General features: G+C 37.2%; 1 protein-coding gene across 1 annotated transcript in view; it reads left to right on the forward strand.

Moving 5' to 3' along the window:
• USP24 (ubiquitin specific peptidase 24) overlaps positions 1 to 18,388 on the forward strand; it is a 137,603-nt gene that overhangs the window by 34,945 nt on the left and 84,270 nt on the right. Inside the window, exons 4-16 of the mRNA XM_061121790.1 lie at positions 568 to 711; positions 1,529 to 1,651; positions 7,182 to 7,217; positions 7,546 to 7,611; positions 9,996 to 10,061; positions 12,252 to 12,326; positions 12,912 to 13,070; positions 14,239 to 14,353; positions 14,590 to 14,693; positions 15,229 to 15,336; positions 15,520 to 15,615; positions 15,703 to 15,864; positions 16,059 to 16,106. Coding sequence (XP_060977773.1) covers positions 568 to 711; positions 1,529 to 1,651; positions 7,182 to 7,217; positions 7,546 to 7,611; positions 9,996 to 10,061; positions 12,252 to 12,326; positions 12,912 to 13,070; positions 14,239 to 14,353; positions 14,590 to 14,693; positions 15,229 to 15,336; positions 15,520 to 15,615; positions 15,703 to 15,864; positions 16,059 to 16,106 — 1,302 coding nt within the window. The remainder of the gene's footprint in view (positions 1 to 567; positions 712 to 1,528; positions 1,652 to 7,181; positions 7,218 to 7,545; positions 7,612 to 9,995; positions 10,062 to 12,251; positions 12,327 to 12,911; positions 13,071 to 14,238; positions 14,354 to 14,589; positions 14,694 to 15,228; positions 15,337 to 15,519; positions 15,616 to 15,702; positions 15,865 to 16,058; positions 16,107 to 18,388) is intronic.

Genomic DNA, 18,388 nt, shown 5'->3' on the forward strand with positions numbered 1-18,388 from the left:
ATGTTCAAATCACGAAATACAGCATCCATTTCTTAGATTCCAGGAATGTTGATTAATAGTGACAGCCAAAGCATACTCATCATAAAGCCTTGCTGATACTTTCACATTCATTATACCTTTTGGTATTAATATTTGTAACGTCTCTGTTAAGTGGGTAGGAGTTGTGTGTGTTTTGAGACAGGAGAACTGAGTCTCTGAGAACCCAGGTAAATTTGCCCAAGGCCTTGCAGCTAGAAAATAGTAGTACCAGAAGTGAGCTCAGGTTCTTTCTTACTCTTCACCATTTCACCTCCCCTAGTAAAAATGAAAGGTAGAGAAACAATAAACATTCTCTTTTAACAAACTGTTTTAATATAAGGGAATTAAAGTTCAAAAAATAAAGCTAAGTGTTGACTGAAATAAATGAACAAGTAAATGGGCTGCGGCTATGGGTCTGTTAAAGCAAGTCATATGCATAAAAGTATTATGATAATAACTGCTTGATTATTGTAAAGATTGCACTCATAACTGCAGACATTTTTTTTTCTTTCCGAATAAGACTGTAAACTGCCCTTTTTGTTTTTATAGCTCCTGACATCAAGTGCTGTTCACAAGTGGGGTACTGAAATTCATGAAGGGATCTACAACATGTTGATGCTATTAATAGAACTGGTTGCAGAGAGAATAAAACAAGATCCAATTCCCACCGGTCTGTTGGCTGTGCTTACAATGGTACAGTATGTCTAAAATGAAGTCCTTTGCATTTTGGTTTTGTTTAAAATACCTACTACCTTCTGACTAGTAATTAGTAATGAGTCATAATGATATTATCGTTAAAGACATTCTTATATTTTTAAAGCAGAGCAGCCATTCTGTGCTTTCAGTTTTAAAGAAATATATTAAATAGAATGAATAAAATGATTAAATTGCTTAATGGTTAATTAGAATGATTAAATAGCTTTCCCTTTTGTCTCCCTTATTATTCACATCACAAATACTATCATATAGGGTGCTGATGTAGTTTGGTTTCCAGGCTTTCCTCTGATTAGTAACTAGCTGCAAGAGCAAGCGGGGCTCGTGTGTTCCCTCCTGCCTTTTTTTGCTGGGGCCGTCTCATGCAGCATCTGAGATCTTAGTTCCCCAGTCAGGTATGCAACCCATGCCCCTTGCACTGGGAGCATGGAGTCTTCACCACTGGGCTGCCGGGAAGTCCCTGCCTCCTAACTTCTGTCTTCACTGCCTTGTTGCCCATCTCTACTGGTGGCGGCCCTAGGACATTTGCAGTGTTGGCTTCACCTTGCCTTGGATCAGACCTCTGGTCCTAATCCCTCCATCTCTTTCCCCATAGCAAACATTGAACAAAGCAGGAGAGTAGTACTTTGGCCATTTGCTCCTCAGCACTTGCTAAGGAGTATGTTTTGTTGAGATACTTGAAAGATTCCATTAATGAGGAAGTCCAAGGTGATATTTTTATCTTCTTTTCTAATGCTAATATGTGTTGCTATAGAAATAGATAATAATAATGTTTCTCTGTTCTGTGTGAATCTAGGCTTTCAATCCTGATAATGAATACCATTTTAAAAACAGAATGAAAGTGTCTCAAAGGAATTGGGCAGAAGTATTTGGAGAGGGAAATATGTTTGCTATTTCACCTGTATCTACTTTCCAAAAGGTAAACATAGTTTTGTTTCATAGTTTTATAAATAAATGTATTGAAAAAGATTTTGTCTGCTACAAAAATGACAGTTTACATGGAAAGATTAAAACAGCCCATGAAAAATGGCAAATACTCCATGTAGCTCATAAAATAGCTCAATATTTCAACAGTTTTTTCAGCTATTGCATATTTTTCCATAACTGTTAATTAACTTCATGAGGAACTTTATAGATTTGAAATGTTTGGTGAAATAAGAAATGACTGCATGACATGAAAAGTGCTCTATTTATTGAATTACCAGAACCCCTGTTTAATGGGTGTCCCAGTTTCTTAGAGACATTTGAGAAGCTAGAGCATTTGAAATTATTTGAAATGACTAGTTATTGCTAGAAAAAATAGTAATTAATCTCATGTATAATTTTCTTCTAAACTCCACAAGCTTTAAAGCTTTTGTTTTTTTTTCAAGTACAGGCCAATAGCTTCATTTTATATTTAAAGATCTACAACGTGCCAGTAACCTACCCACAAAGAGCACATAATTCAAACAGTTTGTAGATCAAACACTGTTTTGGTGTTGGAGAAATATTTGAAAGAAGTCAATGTAGTAGATAGGAAACTTGTCCATTGCTTTAGTAGAAGCAGAGATTTAGTTCAGTGATCGTTTGTTGAACATTTGCTGTGTGTCTGGCATTATTCTAGGTTTTAGAGATATAAATAAATAGTTCTTGCATAGATTGTTCTTGCCCTTAGTATAAAGAGTAATAAGACATGGTTTCTAACTTACAGCATAGTGGAGGAAATAGGAAAGAAAAAAAATCACAGTGTAACAAACAGCAGGTGCAATTGTAATAATAATGTGCTGCTGCTGCTGCTAAGTCACTTCAGTCGTGTCCGACTGTGTGCGACCCCATAGACGGCAGCCCACCAGGCTCCCCCGTCCCTGGGATTCTCCAGGCAAGAACACTAGAGTGGGTTGCCATTTCCTTCTCCAATGCGTGAAAGTGAAGTCGCTCAGTCGTGTCCGACTCTTCACAACCCCATGGACTGCAGCCTACCAGGCTCCTCCGTCCATGGGATTTTCCAGGCAAGAGTACTGGAGTGGGGTGCCATTGACTTCTCCAATAATGTGCTATTCATGGGATATAGGGAAAGGAGTTGCCACCTTGGAGGGTCAGGCAGTACTCCAGGGAGGAGGTGAGAGCTGAGTGGAAAGGGCAGTGGGTATATCCTGTGGAATTTAACCTCCACAGCAGCTTTGTGAGTTAGGTATTATTTTTACCCCCATTTTGTAGATGAGAAATTTGAGGCACACAGAGGTTAAGTACTTGTCCAAATTCACAAGCCTAGTTATAGCAGGGACCTATGTAAGCTAGCACCATAGTCTGTATTCTTTATATAGCCTTGTCTCTCAAGATATTAAAATCTCATCTTCAATATTGTCATGACTGTTAAATGACAGATGTATACAAAAACACTGAACACAGTGGGTCACTTTAATAAGTACTCAGCAAGTGTTCTTTCTCTCCCCTGCCCAGTTTACATATGCAGCAACAGACACCAGAAACGTTCAGTCTCTGATTTCCTCTCGTTACCAGGAAAGGAATTCTCTCCCACAAAGACCCTATATACCCTCTCCTCTCCTGTTGCCTTCTCAAGCATTTTACACCTTAGCATTTCTGCTGTTTCTTTGGTATGCTCAGTTTTTTTCTCTTTATCAATTACTCCCATTGTGTATTACATGGTCTAATATTTTCCCATCTTTAAAAATTCTGCCTTTGATACTTCATCCATCTCTAGCTTCAGCATTGTGCTCTTTCCCTCTTCACAACCAACCAAATTCAAGTTTCCATGTCCTTCCCTCTGTTATTCTTTTAGTGCTTACTGTGACATTTTAACTTACAAACTAAACAGAGCATACATTTCATCACTATCTTTACCCTGAGCAGTACATGTAAACCTTGGTATGTTCCGTGTGCTCATTCCTCACCTGACTCATCCTTTTGTCTTTCTTATGCATTGTCTTAGTCCTCTTCTATCTCATTTTTTTCCCCTCAAATAGGTACCATTAACCTTTTTTTATGCAGTGCTTTGACTCAGCCCTGTTTACATGCTATCTCTTTGTGTACCATTTCACCTGTATTTCAAGCCTTCCATTGGGATAATTTTTCTTCTTCCTGGACTACATGCTGTAAATTGTCCTCTCATAAGGGGTCCATTTGTGGCTGAGTCTTTGTTTTTGATGGCCTGACTTTGATTTTATTTTCTATTAGTTTTCTGTGGGTTTTAAATTCTAGATTGATAAGTTTTGTGTCAGAATATCACAGATATCATTTCAGTGTCTTCTGGCTTTGAGTATTGCTTTTGAAAGTTGACTGATGGTCTGACTATTGTTTTTTTCAAGAAGTCTTCTTTTCATGGCTATTTTTTAAGATCTATTTCTTTTAGATATTTGGCAGTTTGACTCTCACTGCAGTTAACTGAGATATTCTTTTTGTATATTTTGCTTCAGATGCATTGAATTTCCAAAACTAAGGATGTATATCTTGTATCAATTCTGGAAAATTCTCAGCCATTTCCTTTTAAAATACTGCCTTTCCCCCAATAGTCTCTTCTTCTAGAACTGTGGCTACATATTTGACCTTCTCATTCTGTCCTTATATCCCCTAACCTCTTTCATGTATTTTGTCTGTTTGTTTTCCTGTGCAGTGTTTGAGATGACATTTTTCAGATCTGTGGTCCAGTTTGACTCTACTTGTTTCTAATTATCTCATATTCTTGACTCATATTTTCAGTCTCCTCCTTGTTTAATGCTTAACTTATATGCTATGTCTGATATCTAAAAACTGATCTGATTCTGCCAACTTTTACTCACTTTGTTTTGTTTATGTGTGTGTAGAAAAAAATATTTATACTTGTTTCTTTATTTTTCTATGAACTTATGTTTCTTGGAATTTAGGAACATTTTTTGAGGCCTGAGTTGCAAGTTCTTTCCTCCAAAAAGGATTTACTTCTTCTGGGTGCCTGGGAATACTGTGATTTGGGACCACTTTAGAATATTCAGCTTAAGGTTTTTCAGACCATAAAGTCAATTTGAATTAGAACAGCAAAGCCATGTGAGGGCAATTAGATGTTTATAAATTCCTGGAGAATTTTTTTCTCCTCACCATCCAGTAGCAGAGTCAAGGTAGGCAGTCTTCCTTGTTTCCATTCCACAGGTAAGTCTATTTCAGTTCACCTTAAGCTCAGGCTGTAGCGCTTTGGGTTCTTACTTTATATGGCAACCTCTTCTTAGTCTCTGAGCCCCGTGTTGGCATGTGTCCTGCTTCTGAGCCACCATAAGGCTATGAAAATGGAAGCTAGAGATCGCCTCAGTTCCTTAGATGCCTGCAGTATGAAAGCTGGCCTCACAGTTTCTTTACTTCACAGGATTTCTACTTTCTCTCTTTTTTTTTCTTTTTTTTTTTTTTGGTTACACTTCTGAGGACGTTTTGCCAACTCAGTTCTATGTTTTAAAAGATTTTTTTTTTTAAGCTGTGGTGGATCTTTGTTGCTATGAGCAGGCTTTCTCTAGTTGTAGCGAGTGGGGACTACTCTCCAGCTGCAGTGTGGTGACTTCTCCTGTGGCGCAGAGGTTCTAGGCATGCAGGCTTCAGCAGTTGGACATGGGAGCTCAGTAGTTGCAGCTCTCAGGCTCTAGAACACTGGCTCAGTAGCTGTGGTGCATGGGCTTAGTTGCTCTGCAACATGTGGCATCTTCCTAGACCAGGGATTGAACCGGAGTCCAGGGATTGAACCGGAGTCCCTTGCATTGCAAGGGAGATTCTTAACTACTGGACCACCAGGGAAGCCCTTAAGTGTTTTATGTAGTTGTTTTCAGTTGGAGAGATGTTTGGGGCAACTAGACCGAAGTTTCCATTAGGTCTTCAAGGCATTCCGTTCCTCCTCCTTTTGCCACCAGTTCCCCGACACTGCTGTCATTAAGGTACTGTGCTTCTCGATCCAGAGGAACTACCTCTTGACCCAGTCAGCATCAGTGGTCACAGTTTCTTCTTCCTTGAAACTTCCTTCCTACAGTCTCTTGCTCTCTGCCTGCCCCCTCAGCTACCTCTCCTTTCTTGACTCATCCAGAGCCTTCTTCTCTTCGTTCACCATACTCTCTGTAAGAAATAGCTTCCATTCTTACAGATCTAAATGTCATCTTTGTGCTGATGGCCCTCCGCTTTATATCTCTGTGGCCCAGACCTCTTTCCTGAGCACACCAGACTTGAAGAGCCAGCTGCCTCCACTTGGTTACCACAGAGACATCTCAGACTGTGCCTGAAGCAGAACTTCATTATGTTTCCCCAGCCTTCATTCTCTACCCTTCAATAAATGGCATTGCCATCTACCTAGATGCCCAAGCTGAAAACATAGGAATCAGCCGTGATTCATATTCATATCCAAACCATAAACAGGCCCTTTGATTTAATCTCACATAGATCTTCAGTTGATGTCTCTCTGTTTCTTCTGCCACCATCCCATCCAAACACCATCATGTCCTGCCTAATTACTACACTAGTCTTCCCTCTTTTATCTCTGCTTTTCACTTGTTCGTCGTTTTCTTTCCATTCTCCACATAATTGTAAGAGTCCCCTTAAAACATAAAATGTATCATTTTCTTGCTTTAAACACCTCTGTTGCTTTCCTTCTAATCAGAGTCTACAAATTTCTGCATGATCCAGCTTTTCTTCTCTCTACAATTTTATCTGTGCCATTCTCCCCTGCTCACCACCTCCCAGTTGGGAGAGTTGCCTCTCCGATTTTCAGATGAAGGTAGGCTTTTCTGCCTTCCCCAAACAGGACCTTTTCCATTTTAGCCTCTGCCTGGACTGTTCTTTGAATGGCTAAATCTGTCTCATCCTTTAAGATTCTAGATAAAGACCACCTTTTCAAAGAGATTTTTTATGACCACCACTCTGAACAGAGTGGGCTCTTATTTCTCATTTGAGGACCTTTTGTGGAAATGCACAACCTGAATGAATTATGTGTTGGTTTACTTGTCTTTGTCGACCCTGCTGGAATATGAATTAGATGAAAGCAGGTACCACATCTCTTCTTCATCACTGTTCTGTATCCAGCCACTGGAACATTATGCAGCTTCTAGAACAGTGAATGCTTGAGAGAGGAAACAAAGTCGAAGAAAAGGAGGAAAAAAGAAGTGCTTACTCTAGGACACTAATTAATGGTACAGCTGGGACTAAATCTTTAATCTCTTGATTCTTGATTTGCTACTCTGAGTTAATAATTATTTATCCTGTACCTCAGGAAAGTTAAACAACTGATCTCACCTACCCAAAATGCATAAATGCTTTGTATTGTAGCAATCCCATCAAAAGACAGACTGACTTCTAAAATTTTCAGTAATGTCAAAGATTCACATTAAGAAACATTTGGGAAAACCTTTTGAAATATTTTTTAAATGTTAAATTTTTTTCCAACTTTCTGTTTTAGGATAAAAGAAATATGAGAGTTAGTCCATTTCAATTTCTGTTTTCTTTTCTCATAGGAACCTCATGGATGGGTTGTGGATTTGGTAAATAAGGTATACAGCTTTTATTAATATGGGCTTGTTCTTCATTTTCTAATGAGCTTTCCTAGAGTTTTAGGTAGATGACAGCTACAGAGAATGATCAAATATGTTTTATCCTTTTTTCCTCTTTTTTATATGGGCTGTTTAAACAGATAAACATCAGTCTTAGGACTTAGTACATCTCCTGTAGTATATCACAGGAGCATTAGAATTATCTTTGTGGTGACTCTGAAGACCAGGGTTATAAGCATATTGATAAAGTAGAATGTGAGCCGTAGTTGCTTGCTAAATTATTAAAGTATAGTATTTTAAAATTAACGTATACCTTTTCTCTTCTCAGTTTGGAGAATTAGGTGGATTTGCAGCAATCCAAGCCAAGCTCCATTCAGAAGATATAGAACTTGGGGTAAGTTAAACCACTGTATGTACAGTGTGGAAGTTCGCTTTATTGAGGTTGCTGTGTAACCCCCGGGACATTGTCTGGATGCATTAAATTAAATGTTAAAACTCAAGTTAATCTTTATAGGAGTAGCTCCCATGGTTCTGATAACCACAGAAATGTTTACTCTTTCTTAATCATAATAACCAAATTTCAGTGTAGAGCGTTTGGTTGTGTTGTTTGGTTTTTTTTTTTTCCCACCACATTCATTTCTCTTTGTGATGTTTTTCTCTTAACTCCTTACTTGTAGTGGTTATATGAAATTATCTTGCTGTTTAGGGATAATTGCTGTGTGCGGCAAGTATATGTGTACATAGCAATCTTACATCTCAGTTAAGTCACAACTTATTTATCGTACCAGAAGCAAATAAAATATTTTAAGATTGTTCAGTCAGCTTTTTGGTATTACAGAGATTCATAGGTAATAAAGGGCTATAATTGGAGCTTAGAATCACCCCTCAGGTGCAGTACCATTATGTTTCCATGTCAACTTCATTTTCTCAGAAAATTTAACCTTATGGTAAGGGGAATAACTTCATCTTTAATTTTTCACAGACTGCTGACTTGTTTGTAACTGAAAGCACTTCATTCTGTTCTCTGATCATTCAGTTAGAAACTATTACGTACTTGTCATGTAGAAGACACTGTGCCAGCTGCAGCAAATTGACCAGAGTAGAAAATGTTGTAAAATAATATGTCTGAGTGATACAAATTGTGCTTAGAGTAATACCCATTATTTCTGTGGGACCATGGCTTATCAGCTAACCCTGTTGGTCCACCTTTGCATGAGAGTAGTAACAACAGTCAAGGGGAGAGACTGGCGCTCTGCTTGGTAATAGACTATTGCTTGCTGCCCACTGCTTACTCTTGAAGATCAGAGGTCAGCCAGATCATGAATACTTCTAGTGACACTGGTCAGAGGCCTCTTCTCCCGCCCTGAGCCTTGACTAGATTCTTAGGTTGTCATTTTGATCCCCATTAAACGGATCAAGTGTGTTAGAGAGGACTTTATTGACCTGGAAGATAATAGGTAGTGACTGAAAAAGCAAGACAAAACAAAACCTATTCAGATAGAGGGATTTACCCAGCTTGCTTATTTCTCAAGAACTGGCTATGTAGGTCACTGGGCAGTAATAGAAATAGACTTCATTTTTTTTAAAGGTTAAATGAAACACTCACTGATTTCCTGCAAAGTTTATTTAAACAAACAAACAGAAGCCCAAAGTTTCTCCCCTACTTGGAGAAAACTGGCTAATGGTGGATATATAGAAATCTAGGCTTGTCCTCATTGTTACCAGATGTCTTGAGGCTAAAGATTTCTCTAAGATTTTTCCCTTCCTTTTTCATTTCTGCTGATGGTGTCTTTTTGTGTCAGTTTTTCCCTAATGGCTTAAAATTTTTCTGATTTGCTTGAGGGATGTTTTCGTTCCCATCTCAAAGTTTATAAAAGCACTCATTTCATTTTATACTCAAAACAATTTCATTTTTTAATCTTAGTTCTTGAGTTCATTTAGAATTTATTTATGTATGTCGCATAAGATAGAAATCCAGTTTTATTTTCTTCCAAAAGGGTAGCTAATTGTTATAAGATCTTCTGAAGAACATTCCTTTTTTTTTCCACAAGGTTTTTTTTTTCACTATTTTGATTTGTTGTCTTTATCAAATGTCTGAGTCTGTGTATATGTGAATTGTTCCTGGACTTCTGTCATTCACTTATTTGGTCACTTTGCCATTTTGATAATTGTTTCTCCATTATTTTCATTATTGGTAGTGCCAGTTTTGCTCAGCATCTTCCTTTTATCAAATTTTCTTGATCATTCTCATGTTTTCATTCTTCCGAATATAGGCAACATGTCAGGATCTCCTGCAGAAAGTGCCACCAAGATCATGTGTGGAATTGTGTTCTGTTCGTAGGTGTGGAGAATTGACATGTTTATAGTACTAGTCCTTTCCCTTCAAGAACATGATCTTTCCTCATTTATTTGGACCATTTATGTATTTCTGTAAAGTTTTATAGATTTCTTAATGAAAGTCTTAAATGTTTTCTTTGTTAAAGGCACATTTTATTCCTTCCCCAGCTATTCTCTTGATTTTTCAAATAAAAATTTTTATTATTCTACAGTGTGAACTTTAGAATCATCCCATCCAAGCCTTGAAAGAAGTTTTATTGGCGTAGTATGATTTAAGTTACATTAAATTTCTACAATAATTTAAATGAATTGACATCTTTATATCAGCTTTTCCTGCCCAAGAGTATAAAATGTTCTCTGACATATAGAAAAGGATTTGTTTAATGTTGAAAGGAAGTAACTTGCTCACATTTATTTCTCACATTTACTGTTTTTTTTCAGGCCGTCTCAGCACTCGTGCAACCCCTAGGGGTATGTGCAGAGTACCTCAATCCCTCCGTGGTGCAGGTAAGACAAACCATTTTACACTTATTTCAAACGTGATCTCAGGCATACAGACAGTAAAAATTATCTTTTTATCAGGTTGTTCAGAATTTTGTCTATCAGAATAACTGCTTTTTTCTTTTTTTTTTTTCTGATAAGCTATCCTTGTAGTGAAAATTTTATCAGAAGATAAATAAAAGTGATTAATAAGTTTTCGGTAATGTCTAAACATTTAAGGTTACTTATCTTTTCAGTTTATCATTTTATCAAATATAGTTACAGATTATAGCTCCCCCCTCCCCCACTTTCTTCGCTATAAAATAGGTGGCATATATCCCTACCCCCTTCACAGGATTCTTTAAGGATTCAGCATTACATTAAACAGTGTTGAGTGGCCGGCTGGGCTCCCTCCAGCCAAGTCACTGAGAATCTGAGTGACAGTTTGACAGCACACCTTGTCTGCACGTCAGCAGGTCATAGGATAGTCAGAGCCGTGAGTGTTGAGCTTTCTGAGGCCTAGGGCCCATTGCACTTTCTGGTTGCCTTCCCATTTCAGTTAACAAGTATTACTGAATTAAATGTCATGTTGAAATACCTCCATGTATTGTTTTCTTTATAAAAATATGTCTGTGAAACTTAGCTGTCACAGAGATTTTTTAAAAATCACCCTAAATGGTTTTGAAAGCTTCGTGTCCTTTGGGAGCAAATAGTATGCACTGTTCCTCATTTCTAATGTCTAGTGTACATAGGGCCATTTTAACAAGGGAGATGGGTTTTTGTTTTTGTTTTTTTTAGTAGGTTCTGGAAATTTCTGTTATTTCTAAGTTTTAAGTGCCTTGTTTAGATTTCAGAGTAATTCTGCAAAATTTTTTAAATGAAGCAGAGTGACTACTTCTTCATTCTGATATTAAGGTCTTTAGAGACATCTAGTGTTCTCTCACTTATAAGCATATGAATATAATCATTTGTTTTGTAATGAAACACTGAAACATAAAGTGGCAAAATGATTTGACCTAATAATTTAATAATGTATATTAGCAATTTAATAATTGGCTTTTTAATAATCAGAGCCAGGATTGAATTTTTAAATGCGTACTCTTTACCCATGCATTGCTCCATGGAAAGAGATTTAGTGCAAATATTCCAACTGCTAATTAATACTAAGTTCTTTAGAATTCCAGGTTTTATATATAAGCACAGTGTTCTTTTAAAAAAAGTTTATGAATTTCCAACCAAAGTATGTTTAACTTCCTGCAGTAGCAACTGAAACAACAACATATCCAACCTTAAATTCACTTAGCAATAAATTCATGCTGTAGTTATGTACATTAATACTTGTCTCTAATACGTGCTCCTTTAGAAGACTAAAGTGACCCCTGGGGCTTGGCTTCCTTATCTGTAAAGTAGTAGCAGTACCCATACCTGTCTCACAGAGTTGCGGTGAAAGCTAAGTAAGGCTGCCACATGCTTGACGAGAGCAGTGTGACTTGCCTCTTAGCCTGACAGCCCTCAGTTTTCACTATACAGTTGGCATAAGTGTAAATAAGGGAATTCTATGTGGATGATTGCATGATGGCATTTTAATTCATTGCTGATGTGTTCTTGCTTTGACAGCCAAATATTTTCTAGTCACCAGATAAGTTTAAAAATTATTTTACTTAAAAAAAAAATTATTTTACTTAAAGACAAGTGGTCATTTAGACCTTGCTAATTTTTCACTACTTCTCATATATTACTTAGAGTTAGTTATCTGGCTGTGCTACCATTCAGGAACAGTATGTTGTATGAGTCTTATCTGTAGGCCTCATTTACATATCAGCTAACAAAAGTAAGTGCATAAAGCATCATATTTTTGTGGTCTGTGCTTCTATTTATTTTTTTTAATCAAATGCAAAATACTTTATTCCAAATGATACATACTTGTGTTTAATACTTTCAGTCAGTCTGTGTGAGTTTGGTTGTCTTTGGCTGCTCTTCAAAGGACCCAGAAAGTAAAGAGGAACTGCACCCATATGATAGAAAGAAGCTAAGGCACAGAATCAGTTAACAGGGTTTACTTAGGATGGTATTAGTTAGTTAGTGGTAGTCTGATACTAGAATTCAGATCTTTGCATTGCACCTTCTCCTTTGTGAAATGTGAATGAAGAAGTTCTCCTCTCTAGTTTAGGGACAGATTCAAGGGTCCTTATTAACTTTAGCACTTTTTTCCTACAGCCCATGCTAGACCCAGTCATCCTTAATACAATCCAGGATGTGCGGAGTGTGGAGGAAAAGGACCTCAAAGACAAGGTAATGCATCTCCAGTCAAGTGATTGCAGCGCATGTTGCTCCACAGAAGCAGAACCAGGACTTGGGACAAAGTTCACACATCATTGCTCTTTGGATTCTGGTCACATACAGCTCACATTAAATTAATTTTACGTTTCCTGACCCCAAAAATGTTATTTTCTGAAGTACCGAGTGGCTGGTGTTACCTCAGTCGATAAAATGAATGTAGGGTTCTTGGTAAGTGACACCGTTAAGAATTTAACTAACATACTGGTTTTGATAGTAGTACAATTGGTACAACATTGAAGAAGCTTTAAAACAATTTGGTACTAAAAGCTATCCATAGTTGTTCTAACATGATTCATTTTGTCTACCTTGACTTTCTCTCAGACCCCTTCTCTTTTCTTTGCTCCCTCATGCACTGATTTTTGATTAAAAGCAGAATGTAGTTCATCAACCATGTGAAGTATCAGATACCACTAGACCATGGTTACTGAATATGTCCTTTATTCCTGTGTGTGTAAGAATTGGCATCAAAATGTTTTATTGGTTCCTTTTTGTCTTCTCTGTGTATGTGTGTGTGTGTGTTTTGTTTTTAAATGAAAGAGATTGGTTAGCATCCCTGAGCTCTTGTCTGCCATCAAGTTACTTTGCATGCGCTTCCAACCAGATCTGGTGACCGTCGTGGACGACCTTCGCCTAGACATCCTGCTGCGCATGCTGAAATCACCACATTTCAGTGCCAAAATGAACTCCCTCAAAGAAGTAAGTTTTGCACTTGTTTCTAGAAGACTTAAAGTATAGATACTCTTAAAGTCTTCTAAAACTTGTTATTAATGTAAAAATGTTGGGAAATAAAGAATAATAATTTCTTGTAATCCCACAAAAAGAGATAACAGTGATTATATATAAAATGGTCTGTGTTTACAATTGTCTGTTAATGAAGTAATACTTTCATGTATATTATGTTCATAATTCATCCTATAAAGTACTTATTCAGTGTTTTAGTGAGATTTTTCTGGAACATAATTCCTTGAAATATGAAGTTCAAGGTTTACTTTTTACCCCAAGGGTATAATTCCTTTTATTATATTTCAGACTTACTTAAACCAAATCTTTTAACTGGGGTTCAGGCAAAATTTTGTTTTGTTTACAACTGGAGTGGTCTAAGCAAAATGATGGAAATAAGATCTTGCAGCTTTCTAAACTTTCCATGAGCATAGTTGGTTTTGGTGAGTGATAGGTGGAGTTCATTATTGGAGTTCACAATAGAGTTCAGCCATGATTCCAATTATTTTCCTTCAGTTTTGTATTAATTAGGATTCTTAGCTACAGGGATCAAAAATCAAGTGACTCTTGATTCATGAGTGAATCACTTGATCATTTGAGTGATTCTTAAATTATTTTAAATTAAAAGAAGAATTTAATAAAAGAAGGCTGGGCTATCTCATAAAAATAGCCAAACCTTGTAAGGTGAGAGACAGATGTGGGCAACAGGACCAACTAGAATCCAAGACCAAACCACTGCCAGGACTCTGTCCAAGTGTTATCTCTGCTTTTCTTTGTTCTCTTTCTCCATGCAGAGTGGCATCTTCATAAGGTAGACATGGCCATGGGTAGCTCTCATGACTAGGGAAGGGCTGATGCTTTCTCTCTGGTCCCAAGTGTAGAATTTGGAGACATGCTCTGATTGAAGTTTGCGTCAGATGTACATCCCTGAGCCAGTCATCAGTGGCCCAGGGAATGTGAGCTCTGTGTTCTTTTTAAAGACATTAGAAATAGGTAGTCGATTAATTTCTAATAACTGACCTTTGATACAGTTAGGCTAATTATCACACTACATTGTAATACTGTAAAAGTCACAAGATATATGTGAAGATTTTGATTATGAATATTTGCATTAGATTAAATCACAATAATCCTGTCTTTTTAGGTAACCAAACTCATAGAAGATAGCACTTTATCTAAATCTGTGAAGAATGCTATAGATACAGACAGATTGTTAGATTGGCTAGTTGAAAACTCAGTTCTGTCAATTGCATTGGAAGGTAAGTTAACTTGCTTTAAAAAATTACCTAACTCATAAATAATATACTTTTGTGTTAAAAATGCATGAAATTGTTACTTTGACTATATTAGCCTTTTTTTTCTATTGTCATCTTTATTTTGTACTAGCCTTTAAATAATCCTACAGCAAGTTACTGTTGCTTTGAATTAATAGAGTCATGTTTAGAAAGTCAGCGTTCATTATATCTGTCTGCCTCTCTGGTGTTTCTTCTCTTAGGCAACATAGACCAAGCACAATACTGTGATCGTATAAAGGGAATTATTGAACTCTTGGGCAGTAAATTGTCATTAGATGAGCTCACTAAAATTTGGAAGATACAGGTAAGTTGATCAGAATTCCTTTTGCCCCTTTCTGACATTTTTTATCAGAGAGGGAGAAGGATGGTGACTTACTGTCCATGGATAAATAAGTATTAATTGAACTCAGAATATCTATGAGCAAATTTTAAAATGAGGTACATAATACTCTAAACTGAAGCCCTCAAGATCATTTATAAAATGTGAAAGATTAGTATGTATTTCTTGTAAACTTAATCAGTATAAATTGTTTTTAAGCCAGTTGAAAATATTTTGTTCTCCTCTTAAAATGAATATGTCAGATTGAGAACTTGATTCTCATCTTTTTTTCTTTTTAGAGATTTAATGCTTCAAGGAATTAAAATAAGGCCAACTGAATACCACTAATAATGGTTGCTTCGTGTAGTCTTACCAGTTTTATCATGCAAGTGTATGCTGATATCTAGAATCAATTTATCTTAGTTACTGTTTTACTTTTGCTTCTGTATATCTCTGGGGAAAGACTTGTGTTTTTCCAGGTTCTAAGACTTAACTTTTTCCCCATTGTCTTCTTTTCTAGTCAGGACAATCATCTACTGTGATTGAGAACATTCATACTATTATTGCTGCAGCAGCTGTCAAGTTTAATTCAGATCAGCTTAATCATTTGTTTGTTCTTATTCAGAAGGTATGTGCTCAAATATGCTTTTAAATTTTTCTAAAATGAGGTCTCCTTCCTCTACATTAGCAATATTTAACTTTACTCTTCTTAAACTTTTTTAGCTCAAGTTTAAAGCTTTTGCATATTTTGCCAGTGTGATCAAAACAAACTGGGGAGCAATTCCTGTGTCTTGTCTTTTTCATTCTACAGAGCTGGGAGACTGAGAGTGATAGAGTGAGACAGAAGCTATTGAGCCTTATCGGACGAATAGGCCGGGAAGCTCGCTTTGAGACCACTTCTGGAAAGGCAGGAGAATCAAATTTTTCTAGCTATAAGTCCTTAAAGCAGCTTTATTTGCATATGGGCTGGCTCATCACGTGTGGTGTACCGTAGGTGTTGGATGTGCTCTGGGAACTGGCTCATCTCCCCACGCTGCCCAGTAGCCTTATTCAGCAAGCTCTGGAGGAGCATCTGACAATCCTTAGTGATGCGTATGCAGTGAAAGAAGCAATCAAGAGGAGCTACATAATTAAATGCATAGAAGATATTAAAAGGGTTGGTTTTACCTTTGGTCTAGTTTTGTTGTCAGAGTAATAGTATTGTCTGAGTAATTAGAACCAAATAATTTTCCTCCCCTATTGTTTAAGCTAAATGTCCTGCATGGAAGCTCATTAATCTTAGAGTCCAAAATTGGGAAATTATAGGTACTGCTTTTACCAAGTCACTTACATTTCTCTTAAAATTTTCAGCCTGGAGAATGGTCAGGTCTGGATAAAAACAAGAAGGATGGATTCAAGGTAAGAATTTGCAGATGAGGTATAAGTAAAAGGTATACTAATTTAATAATTCTTTTTAATAAGTTATAATTTTAAGATAATAGTAAATTATTATAGTGTTTTTTTTCAAGTAGTATTCAGATACAGACTGCTGTTTGAATATTTTCTTATGACTTGTGCTTTATTATTTAAAGCTTGGGGAATTATTGACTCACAAAGGGAAAAAAATCCAGGGTCCCATTCAAAGAGTAGTTTTACTATATTATTTTCATAAGATTATAAGAACTTCAACTTAGTTTCTCTTTTTAAAATTAAATCCAAAATATGCACACGTTTAATAAATATCATGCCTATTTTTCTCCCATAAGAGAGAAATGGAGGAATCCCTAAGAGTCAGAAGAGAGAAAGAAGGGGAGAAGGAGGTTCATTCAGAGCTGGCACATAGTTGTTTTTTGGATGCTTGGTTCAGAGGTGGTCCTAAAGTACTTCCTTAGAAAAGTGATTATTCAGTGAGACCTGCTGCTGGGAGTGGATTTTAGAAGGTAGAACTGCGTAGGGACGAGTGCTATGGAAGCCCCTCCCCTCCAAGGGCTTTGACCTCCAGGTGGCTGAAGACTTCACATCTGTCCTTGGTAAAGGGGGGTTTCAGAATGGGCAGCAATGGCTGTAGCTCTCTTGTCGCTGCAGTCCTTAAACATCAAGGCTCTCCTTGGAGAGGGCTGACCTCAGTGGTCAGTCCCAGGAGCCTACCTCCGTGGTTTCAGCAGCCCTGATTAGAGCACATCCTCCTCCACGCAGGCCCTCAGGTTGCTCAGATGAAACATGAAGCCTCACAGCAAGAGGGGTTTCATTCCACTGTTGACTTAAGAAAAGGGTTTAGTAAATAGCTAACTGCTTAACAGTTTCCTGGTTTTCCCCATAAGTATTTGTTTAAAGGATTTGAATACTGCTAATTTACACTGGTAAATTCAGAGACTCTTGTTAAGCGCCCTTGGTGAATCATAGGCTTTTATTCTCCTAAATTATGCTTGGTCATAAAGTTTAGTTTGGGGCATTTGAGAACTTTGTGGGTTATATTTCTGACATTGAAATTTGATCAAGTGAATTTTCTACATTAAAATTGTTCATAAACTGCAGCTGGTACCTCTCAGGTTATGATTAAATTATTCCTTTAATTCAGCAACATTGCTCTCTTTCTTCTCAGATACAATGTGAATTTTTCCAGTTTTCTCAGCTCAGCGATTCAAATAATTTAGCACCCTCTGTCTTTATAATTGAAACTCATCTAGAGCTATTTAAGAAGTTTAAATCTTTTGATACTAATAATAAGAAAAAAAGGTATCTGTAGAAAATGGTCTTTTCTTCACTGTAACAGATACATTTCTTTATAGGTCTGAAGGTCAAAGCTGAAGGGACTTTTTCCTCCCTCCAGGGAAATGACTTTTAAAACCAGAAAATCCTTCCTGACCCCTGTTCCTTCCTTGTTACAGCTGAGCATTACTTTAGCCCTTCTAGCCAGTATCATCGCTGCATCTTTATTGCTTCTCTTTGCAGTCACTTCACTCATGTCTGATGTTTTACAACAAAACTCAAAAAGTAACAGGGAGAATTTTGGAGTCATTTTGTGAGTCTTGAAAGAAATATTCTTCCTTTTTTATACCCCACTGCTCCCAGTAAAGAAATTCTGATGTACCATTCCTTCATTTAGAATAATAATAACTTGCATTTACGTAGCACTTCTCCATTTACTGAGAGCTTTTGCAAATACTCTCTTAAAGTACCCGTGGCTGAAGGGGGGCAGTGGGAAGATCAAAGCCCCCGACATGACTCCAGGCAGGGGGGTGAGTTATATACTGCCACTAAAGGTGTTTTTCTATGCTATGCCCTTTCCTGCCAGGCAGCAAGGTGGGCTGACTGGGAATTATGTCTCCCTGCCAGGCTACACAGAAACTAAGCAAAGGGTAAGACAAGATCACCCACCTCTTACTCCCCTCCCACCCCCAGCTACCTCTACTGCTCCAACTGATTCCCTTTCCCTCTGCTTTTGACACTCTTAAAATTCCCAGTTCCATTGTTGTGTTCAGAAATTCTGACCTTTATTTCTTAACTTTATTTCTGTAGATTCTGCCAGGATACCCTTGGCTTCCTTGGTCCTCTTTTCCTTTGCTTCCTTTATACCTTCCACTGTCTGCCCCCAACCCTTTCCCTCTTATTTCACTTCTTTTTTACTTTTCAATTAAAAAGTTTAAATGTACGCATCCAAAAAATATTACTAAACCAAAAAAAAAAAATCATTTTTATTT

This window comes from Dama dama, chromosome 20 (assembly GCF_033118175.1).
Source record: "Dama dama isolate Ldn47 chromosome 20, ASM3311817v1, whole genome shotgun sequence".
Taxonomy (NCBI): Eukaryota; Metazoa; Chordata; class Mammalia; order Artiodactyla; family Cervidae; genus Dama; species Dama dama.